At 35.4% G+C, this 10,951-nt stretch overlaps 1 protein-coding gene across 3 annotated transcripts in view; it reads left to right on the top strand.

Moving 5' to 3' along the window:
• Window positions 1–10,951, top strand: part of LRCH1 (leucine-rich repeats and calponin homology (CH) domain containing 1) — a 187,633-nt gene that overhangs the window by 159,817 nt on the left and 16,865 nt on the right. For 2 of the 3 annotated variants that reach the window (XM_004680260.2, XM_012723254.1), the window contains exons 16-18: window positions 6,148–6,257; window positions 8,495–8,632; window positions 10,870–10,947. In XM_004680260.2, coding sequence (XP_004680317.1) covers window positions 6,148–6,257; window positions 8,495–8,632; window positions 10,870–10,947 — 326 coding nt within the window. Of the gene's footprint in view, window positions 1–482; window positions 588–6,147; window positions 6,258–8,494; window positions 8,633–10,869; window positions 10,948–10,951 lie in introns of all 3 variants that reach the window. The other variant, XM_012723253.1, reaches the window with a different exon arrangement.

Below are 10,951 nucleotides of genomic sequence, written 5' to 3'. Positions count from 1 at the left end.
TAGTAAAATCTGATTCTATTATTTTATTTTTAAATAGTATATTTAAAAATATTGAACTTTCTGTAGCAAAAACTTTTTGTATGAATCCTGTTTGCTAAGATTGTTATTTGCAAGGTCTTTGAAAAGGGTTTCTCGTAGGTCTTTTGTTTTTTTTCTACATAATCTGTGGGTCCTCTTTCTTTCTGCTGTCATGATTCATTAGTAATCTAATCTGTGAGCTTGCAGAATGTTAAGATTAACTATATTAACTGCATGCAAACGTATGATTTATAAGTACTAACACTCCGTTTTTATCATTCTTTTTATTTCATGTGCCATCATTCATTCTACTCCTATATTGTACATTTGAAATTGTACCCATAATATGAAATTCGCTTCATTTCCATACAATCCTTATGCCATTTGTGAAATGCTGCTGCCCCTTTGGTTTTTCCTGGTCCTTGTGCAACTATATGCGGACTGGCTCTCTCGCTCTCCTGCAGACCCAGCCCTCACTCTTCCTCCTATCTCCTTCAACAAACTTACACAGGCACAAACATGGGACAACTCTAGCTACAGTGTTCCATCTGAAGGAGACAGTGACAATGGTAGGTGGTTTTATACCTCTTCTTCAATGTGCTCAATAAAAAGCCAGTGAATATACTGAACATTCTCTTCTGTATGGCCAAAGATAGTATATTCACCTGCATGCCTGATGTAAGAAACAAGTAAATCTGGGGAGTGAAGTCCAGAAAAGTGCATGTGGATTGTTCCTAGAAGTATGTCAAACTACACATAATTATCTTGAATATATTGAATTTGGGGAAGACTTTGCATTAATTACTTCTCTGCCGTGGGTTTTTGGTTTGTTCGCTTGTTTACAAAAATTTAGAATTGCACATTTAGGTTTTCTCTGTTTCCTCCTGATTCTGAACAAAATGCTTTTTGAATTTGATCTTTTGTTTTCTATGCATATCATGAAATTTTTTAAGGTAATTAAGACACACTGTGTCTAATCCATGAGTGATACTGAAAGTGATGTTAACATTAAGAAGTTTCTACAAAAGAAATAACTGACTTCTTTACCAGCAAAGTATTTGCATAACTTGGCTTTTGTTACCTTTTACCATTTTGAGTGTTAGTTCACCTATCACTAATTGGAAAAGAACAATTTGACCTGAGAATCAAATATGAAATAAAAAATTGAAGACACCTAGTTACAATTCAGTGGATACCTTTTTATCTTTTATGTCATTAACTATCTTAGATAGCCTAAGCTATGAAAAGAAAATAAATTATTTAGATTTACAAACCACATACATATAAATCTCTAGTCTGATTTTAGTTCAGATTTTAAATAGTTTACTTCAAGATACAAAGAATTAAAACTAATAAGGAAGAGAAGTGTGACGTGAGGTATGAATCACAATACAAACTCAGTAGGAAATTAGATATTTTGATAATACTTTGGCTTTTATCTAAATATATGTAACACATAATAAATTGCTTTGATTACTGTCCCAAATTCAAACAAAAATGTTTTTTTCAGTTTTCATATGTAGAAGGTTAGAAACTAAAGAAGCTGTGCTGTTTGTATTCACATGTATATTTTAGCAGCTTAAAATTTTATTGTATAGATTTTTAAATGTTTTAGCTGAAAATAAGTGATTAAACAACTGTAAGAAAAATTCCTCTTTATGTCATTTATTTTCAATTCTGGAAGTTGAAGAGGGCTGAATGGAAACTTGCCTGATAAACATTTACCTTATATTTAAAGATCAAAAGAAGGGGTGAGGTATCTTGGGTTTCAGAAAACAGCTATTTATGACTCTGATGTTGTTTAAAGAAAATAAAGCCTACAATGAAAGATTTATGCATGATTTGGTATTTCCTTAGGAGTGATATCTGAAACCAAAGGGCCTTCTCTCCCCCACCCCCCATTTTAAGTTTGGAAGGATTCAGATATTTTGCATAGCAGTAGGGTGTGTGTCCCTGTGGATGAGCCAGCTACAGCCAGGAAGGGAGGTGGCTGCTTGGTCCAGCTGCTGGAGGTGCAGATGGGGACCCCTCCAGGGCTCCTAACTGCGGACCTGCATTCCGCCTACAGAGGCTTACTGAGGCTCTGTGCAAGCTTAAAGCCAAGCCACCCTCTTTTTATTAAAACCCCAAGGTTCCCACAGAAAATAATCATTGTGAGAATTTTTCTAAAAATAAGTAACTTTGCAGTATGCTTTGTGCAATTGTGCATTCCCACAACAATAGTAGAGGGATTATTTTCAATATCCCTGTAGTTTTGTCAGTCACATCAGATGGTCATCATATATCTACATTGCACTTTGTCTGTAATTTGTCTCTTTATACGCCCTGTGCAGAAATTTATTTTTAACAGACATTTGTATAAATTCTCAAATCTTTTCCATATGCTCTTCATTATCTTATTGCTAAAGCTTACTTTGTCTGTCGTTTGAATACATTTTTTAAGCTAAAGAAGCTATACTGTATTCACACAGGTACATAAGCTAATGTTGCAAGAGATACACAGAGTACATTTTATGGTATTCTTTACTGGTTCCTCTAAACTAAGAGAGTCCTTCCTGCAGCCTTTCTGAGCATTTCGGTGCTGATTGCTACATTTTTGTGTGTGTGTGCATATTTCCTCCATGTTCTGATATCTTCAACTTTTCGACCCTTCTAAATTTCAAGATACAAAGAAATGAAACTAGTAGGGAAGGGAACTGTGATGTGAGGCATGAATCACAATACAAACTCAATAGGAAATTCGGAAATTCATGGCATTTTACTAGCAAGTGACCTAGCATATTATGCTTGCTTTAGTTTATAATATTTAATTACTATTATAAATTGTAAAATTGGCATTTTATGCCTTTTCATTGTCTTCCTTTGTATTAAAATTCCCTTTTATCTAAAATTTTCTGAATATTTAGTTCCAGGTGTATCTCATTTTAAATTCCCTATTTCTCTAAAACTCATTTTTCAAAGAAATTAAAAAAAAAAAAAAAAAAGCCCTGCACCATGGCTACAAGATTCCTAGAAGTTTGAAGTTCTATAATCCCTCAGATTCCGTCTCCTAAAATGGAGGAGGAAGCTGTGGAAGTGTGGTTAGGTCTGTTGGCCAGTCAGTCCCTGGGCTGGGTGGAGCAAAGTCTCTGCAGTTTGTTCATAATTTACAGACTTGCACTGTCCCCTGCCCCTGTGCTGAATTACTGCTCTGCATCTTTCTTTCCTTTCTCCTTTCATTTGAAGTTAAAATCATTCATACCTTCTTTGGACTCATTTTTTTTTTCTTTTCTCATTAGTGAAGTGTTTTTGGTACCTAATTAATATTAATTGAAAAATTGACCCTTGAATTAACATTGGAGAATGAATGGACAGACATATGCACTTTGGGCCTGTTTAATAGTCGTCATCTTGATTTTTTTTTTTTTTTATAGTCATCTCACACTTACATGTATAACTTTCCCTGTTACAATGAAATGAGGCAACTAAGACTGTAAGAAGTGCTTCAGTGGTATTTTAAATCTGGGCATTTAAAAAAACTATTTGTAAAGTGAAGAATGGTGTTTAATATATGTGTGTGTGTGTGTGTGTGTGTATTTAAAACTATGTGTACTTATGCCCATATTCAGAGCTACTAATACATTTGGTGTACCATAGGTCTGTGTACTGATTTTTTTTTACTTGATCTTTATCAAGTAAAAATGAAATCAATTTGTTAATTGATCTTAATCTATGGTGATGTGAATTTCAAGTGAGTTCACTTGAAACTAAGCTGCCTGAGACCATAGAGAAGAAGTTTGAACATCTTGAGCACAGAAAATATATATAACTCATTTTGGGACTTTGGAAGGCAGTAAATAAATGTGCTGGACAGATTTTTAATTCTGATTAAGCATAAATCAAAAGCATATGATATTTTTTCAAAGGGCATAATCACACCCAGTCCAAGTTCTTAATCTCATGTGTCCACAGAAAACACATCTCCTCTCATTTAGTTAAATTTAGGTATTAAAGTATAATAAGTATAGACTGATACTTCTCTGTATGAAGAGTACATTTCATGTAATAGGTAGCATTTCAGGCAAATTTTAGACCAGCAGACTTACTTTGCCTAAGTAAAAGATATCCTTACAACAATTCGAGAAATGCACACACACGCATCTTTGATGTCCTTGAGTACCCACTGTGTATTAGACATGGTGCTTATTACCTTGGGTACAGCTGAAAATCACTGCTTTCAGGGATCCTATATTTAAAGTCTAATGCATTCAGACCTAGAACTAAATAAACTTCAGAACATTTTTCAACGTAGAAAATTTTCAAATTATCATGGTAAGATAATCCCACAAAGATACTGTCAAACTAGACTGATTTTTAAATGAAGGAATTTTTGAAGCACTGGTTTCATGTATTCAATCAGCAAACTACTTTGTGAATGAAAAACAGCGGTAGAAATTTGATAAATGACATTTACTAAATAGATTACAAATAAGAGCAGTCTTATCGGTTGTTCTAGTGTTATTTTTTGAAACATACTAATTAAACAGTTAAGCAGAACTTATTTCTTCCTCCATCTTATATTGCCTGACTTCTGTCTCTTCTCTGCCTTAGATAAGTATTTTTGTGCTCCTAAGTGTGCACACAGACATATCTTTTTCTTTTCTTACTGTATTTAAATCGGAGTGGCATTTGATTCAGAAAACATGTAATAACCGTGCTGCACTTTTTAATTTTGTCATGTAGCCTCAAGTTAAATTTTTATTCTAGTGAAATAGGGTGTTAAAATTGAACTTGAGTTGATGATTCAGTGATATGAAATTAAGGAAAACAGAATAATTATTCAATAGATCAGTGCCTTGAAGCTCTGACACAGTGTTCATTGAATTTTTAAATATGACTAGAAAGAAAACTTTAAAAAAAACCTTAGCTAAGAGAGCTATTATAATGTCCCATTAAACTATTCTGTCATGACAAGTATATATACTCTGTAGATTTATTATTAGCCTAAAGATGTTGTTTGGCATTGTCATATATTCCAGAATAATTAATGCATTTAGAAAACTAGTAATATTATAATCATAGCTTCTAAATTGATAAACATTTGAAGTATTCACTGCAGTTCAAATGCGTTTTGCTTTACATTCATGGAACAAATACTGAAACATGAATTTTGTTTTTGTCATATGCATAATACCACCAGAAAATTAAAACGCAGACATCACTGCATATCTTGTTTTCTCACATAGGTCTCTATCTAACAAGGCTTAGATTGTATGCTGTTTAACAAAAGCCCATGGTTAATTTAACTTCCTGATAGTTTCATATTCAGAATGAAATCTGCCAATAAAAACATATTGAAAATATTAAACATGCAATATTAGATAAGATTGCCCCCAGAAAAAAAAGCAAAGGAAAATAAAACCTCCAAGAAAAACATTACATTTGTTTAGACGGTGTTGGGGCGCCCCCTTGCCGGCTGATGTGTGTATCATTCAACTCTGTCCACATTCCTTGACTTTTTTGGTAAATTTAGTAGACTTCTTTTCTGTGGGAATGTGGATTATTTCTAGAGTCCACACAATTTTAAATTTTGCTACCTTTAACGGGGTAGTTTTTTTTTATTGTGCTATAACTTGTGTAGAGGCAAGTTTTATATGTTTCCAAGCTTCCTATTTTGTCAGACTTCTCTTCATTTCCCTGCTGAGACTTCCTTTGCTGACCTTGCCTTTATTTTTGAAACAACTGGTCTCACTTCCTATGGGGTTTGATTTTGTTTGACTTTCGACTTCGATGACATGCCATGGTTGGCTTTTTTTTTTTGTTTTTTTTTTTTTTTTTTTTTTTTTTGGCTGTGATCTCCCTGGGTGTCTTGAAGAAGGCCCTGGTCCCAGGTTGTCTCCTCTCTGAGGGTGTGTGTACATTAAATTATCCTCTTTCTACATGAATTATGGATAAAGGTCAAGTGTTTATTAAAATGCACGCCTTATGATCTTCCACAAGGACATAAAAATGCTGCTTTAAATATCCTAAAGCTAACACAGAAAGAAAGTGTTTAATTTAAATACAAATTAAATACAAATGGTTCTCTGTGCCAATCAGTTCTGGGTACTCTATAAAGGCCTTTTTTTTTTTTTTCTTTCTCTGTTATAGTGTTTCTAAGACCTCAGAGAAATTTGGAATCTATAGATCCTCAGTTTACAATTCGGAGAAAAATGGAACAGCTGAGAGAAGAAAAAGAATTGGTGGAACAACTCCGTGAGGTACCCAGGGAATACGTTACTGATAATAGCTTTCAGATGGAAGCAACTATTTGTACATTTTTTAAAAACAGACTTTTAAGCACTGCAGATTCATTGGCATTAGTTATTACAGATAACACATCACAAATTCTAAACAAATTCTTTATGTTCAAATAGAAATACAATAGCTGTGGACCAAACTTATTGGAAGAGACAGAAAATATGCTACATCTTCCTTCACTACCAAATGATTATTGACATCTGACTACTCTGCACCAGGCAGTATTCTAGGTGATGGGCAGAGGAGACAGTAAAAAGGTCTCTGTTCTTCTGAAGCCTGCAGTCAGTCAGGAAGAAACAACAAATGAGATGGAAGCAAATAAACAAACAGTTTTAGATAGCAACAAGTTCTACATATGAGCAAAGGATCTTGTAATTTAAAGTTAACTTAAGATCCGTCAGCTTCTTTGTGTTGCAGTTCATATGTGGCTTAGCAGGTTGTCAGGAGGGAAGGATCAGCAACACTAGAGCCTCTTTCCAGAACTGTTGGTTGATTCAGCAGTCACACCAGGAGTCTCACTTCCGTCATTTACCCAGAGTATATGGAAAGTGAACTTTCAGAGATTTGTGAAAGTAACATCAGAAGCTGAGCTATGCCCCTCAAAGTGTGCAATAATTTCATCTCAAAGTCTCGGTCTTTCTGATTATTAAGTTTCAGTTTAGTGTTAAGGTGACTAATGTCAGGCTTATTACAGCTCAGCAAGACAGAAAATTTACAGACAGTGAACACTGAACTCCAGCCAAACACTCTGAAAAACTGTGACCCCACCCTTATCCTTGCCAGCAAAGACAGTATAGGCTAGACTCAGAGAAGGCCAAGTCAAGAGCCAGGAAGCTCACCCCCACTGCTCCACTGCCAGCTGGGAATGAGCTTATCTGCTTTGTTGGCATCATGGAGACTAGATGGGGAATCTGTATTTCCATCCCCTAGACAACTGAGACCAAGTGCAAAGTCACTCAGTAGTAACAAAGTGGTAACCCCCTTTCCCTACGGCAGTGTATCCAAAGAAGCCACTTAAAATAGAAGGTTTAAAAAGATCCAGTCTCGTGACACAAAAATGTCCAGTTTTCAGCCAAAAATCACTGTCCTGCCAAGAACAGAAGATCTCAAACTGAATGCAAAAAAAGCAATCAAGAGATGGCATAACAATTATGACAGATTTTAAAGCGAGCATGAGAAAATGTAATTCAACAATTACAAACATGGTTAAAAACAAAGCATAAAATAGAAGAAACACCCCAGCCAAAGGAATAATAATAACAAGGAAATAGAAGACATAATGGAGTCTAATGGAAAGAACCTAATAAAAATTCAGAACAAAAAAATACATCATTCAAAATAAAAAGTCCAGTGGATGGAATTAAAATCAGAATGGAGATGACACAAGAGAATGAATGGACTGGAAGAAAGAATAGAAATCATCTGATTTGAACAACAAAATGTAAAGGACTGAAAATAAATGAACAAGTCCTCTGTCAGAATGTAACAAAATAGTAACATTTATACCAAGGGAGGTCTGAAAGGAAAAAGAGCATGTGGAAGAATACTTGCATGTAGGGGAGAAGAGGGTGTGGTTATTAAAAGGCAAGATGATCTTTCTTTGTAATGCTGAGAATGTTTTGCCAGTGTCTGTGTCCCAGTTGTGATATTGTAGCTACTTTTGCAGGTTGCTCCCTGGAAGGTGGAGGGTGGGAGTACTTGGGATTTCTTTGTATTATTATAACTGCATATGAATATATAATTTGAAAACAAGTTAAATTTTGAAAAGAGGAAGAAAAATGTATTTATTTATTTAAGAAAATTTATTTCTCAGCTAAAACACAATCTAAGAGAAAAGCATCCCTTTAATACTTCTGCTTTTTGCAGCCTGACTGAACAAGCTGGATTTAGTTTTTATTTTAATTAACTCTGGTTTTATATCTTGATGGTCAAGATCAAGACAGCATTGAACTAAAGAAGTCATTCCATTAGCTCTTTATGTTCAGTAAATTAAAAAATGCTAAGCACAACTCAAATAACTTTTTTCTACAGAAGATGTTCTACTTTATATCTCTGGAAGAGATTTATCAGTGAATAATGTCAGTGTCTTACAGGTGCTCTTATCCTCTCCCCCCATAATCAAATGGGATATCAGAATTCACAGACACTTGTATCTGTACTTTCCTTTCAGTTGGCTTGCTTCTGATTGTCTCCACAGAGCATCGAGATGAGGCTCAAGGTGACCCTGCACGAGGACCTGGGGGCTGCACTCATGGACGGCGTGGTCCTCTGCCACCTGGTGAACCACATCCGCCCGCGCTCTGTGGCGAGCATCCATGTCCCCTCCCCAGCAGTGGTAGGTCACATCACATAAAGGGAACCCAGCTTTTACACAGAGCAAACTGTTTTATGTGACATGGAGCAGTGTTGCTGGTTTTAGCTGCTAATAAGGTCACCAGGACAATGCTCAAACCTTGTGGGGTCTGGTCCACTAGAAACACAGAAAACGGACAGTCTGAGGAAAGTAACATTTTCACAGTAAAAGAAAGGTTTAAAATTAGTACATAAATGACAGGAAAAGAATTTGTTTTAGATATAAGGGAAGTCATATTAAATTAAGCAATAGCTGGTTGGAGTGCTAGTTTTCAAACTAGAGACATACAGATTCATTTCTCAGGGGATTATTCAAAACGTGGGAAGTCTTCAGAAACATTTAGGGGAGGGGGATTTGGTGACTTCTTTTCTAAATGAAATCTTTCCCTTCATTAGTCAGTGGGTGGAAAGATGCAGGTTCTATATAAAATCATGAATATTCTGTCAAGGGAGAGGTTGATCCGTCGTCATCAATTCATCAGTTCTCCAGCATTTATTGGAAACTGAGGACACGACGGGGAAGGCGCTCTCAACATGCTTACCTCCCTTGCAGAATAGATAAGGCTGGCCCCTGGTGTCCCTGCCTATATACCTCAGAATGAGAGGTGTGTCTCTCATCCAGAAGAGAGACTACAAAATCAGTTCTGTGAACATTTAAATGAGGGTGGGGAATCAGACAGAAGCTTGCCTTTGGTGCCTACATAGGATTTATATAAATAGAAAAGAAGGAACTGATCCCATCTACACTATTTAGCATTCACTTAGAGAGATAGAAAAGTTTAAGGACTACAGAATGTAGGGTTTGGATGAAGAGCCCAGATTTTACCTCTCTGTGACTGCTTCCCCCTAATGCAAGTGTTCGGGATGTGTGACATGTGCCATACACACACACACGAAAGTCATTGTTATCATTAGTGATTTTGGAGCAGATTCTCACAATTCAGAGACCGTGTCTTGAGATAATAGTATTCATAAAATATTGTATAATAGGTGTGCCGAGTGAAAGCCTCCCGTGAAACCCTTCTGCTCGCCTCACGTCCCAGGGACTGACTGGCCAGCAGACCTACCACACTGCCACAGTTTCCCCTCTATCTTAGGAGGTGGAATTTGAGGGATTATAGAAATTCAAATTTCTAGGAAACTTGTACCCATCTTGCAGGGTTTCTTTCTTTCTTCTTTTTTTTTTTTAATATCTTTGAAGAATGAGTTTTAGAGAAACTAGGGAATTTAAAATGAGATATATCTAGAACTAAATATTGGGAAGAATTTAGATAAAAGGGCATTTTAATGCAAAGCAAGACAATGAAAAGGCATTAAAAGACCAATTTTACAATTTAAGCTTTGTGCACCCTACCATTTTCAGTGTGCTGCTGCTTTTTAATTTAAGCTTTGATGGACAGGCCTTTATTTGGCCTAGTGAATTTAATCCTTCATATAGAAACATATTTGCTGATGTGGGAAAAGGTGATCTTTATGGTGTATTTTTAGGTGAGCTAAAATACTGCTGTTTACACAATAGTATGTTCCCATAAAAGTTGTGAGTATACAGGTGTATGTGTATGTGTGTATGTCTGTGTGTAAACACAGAAATATACATACCCCAAACACTTAAAAGCATGCATTCATATATGCATACATTACACACACATATTTGTGTGTTTCCTTGTATATGCGTATACTCACATACCTTTTCTGCATAAATAAAATCTAAAATGTTAATAGATCTTATGTCTGTATAGACATTTATGGTTAGTTTTTCTTCTGTTTGCTTATGCTTTTTGTTCCAATAAAAATGTCTTGCCTGCAATGTTTAAAATTTAACTAGTTTTGCACCTTAACTACCCAATGATAGAGAAATGGATAAAAAAAGATGCGGTATACTCACACAATGCAATATTACTCAACTCTAACGAAAGATAAAATTGTTCCCAATTATAGCAACATAAAGTCACATATTGAATGTTTTCATATATATGTGTAAAATAAGGAACCATAGCAGATGTACTGACTGTACTGACAAAGGCAAAGTAATCATAAACTTACAGACATTTATAAACAAAGTGAGGTTTCTGAGGCTGGGAGGGAGAGGGAGGATGGGTCAAAAGGGCTTAAGGGTTGGTGGTGGGGAGAAGAAAAAGTCTGTGATATTAGAGAGGAAAATTTAACCTTATAATTAAAATATTTCTCTTTTAATAATTCATTATTTCTGCATATTTCCAGCCCAAACTTAGCATGGCAAAATGCAGAAGAAATGTGGAAAACTTTTTGGAAGCATGCCGAAAATTAGGAGTGCCAGAGGTAA

Source organism: Condylura cristata, unplaced genomic scaffold (genome assembly GCF_000260355.1).
Source record: "Condylura cristata isolate star-nosed mole 26May11 unplaced genomic scaffold, ConCri1.0 scaffold00010, whole genome shotgun sequence".
NCBI classification, from domain to species: domain Eukaryota; kingdom Metazoa; phylum Chordata; class Mammalia; order Eulipotyphla; family Talpidae; genus Condylura; species Condylura cristata.
This window is presented reverse-complemented; position numbering and strand designations above follow the sequence as displayed.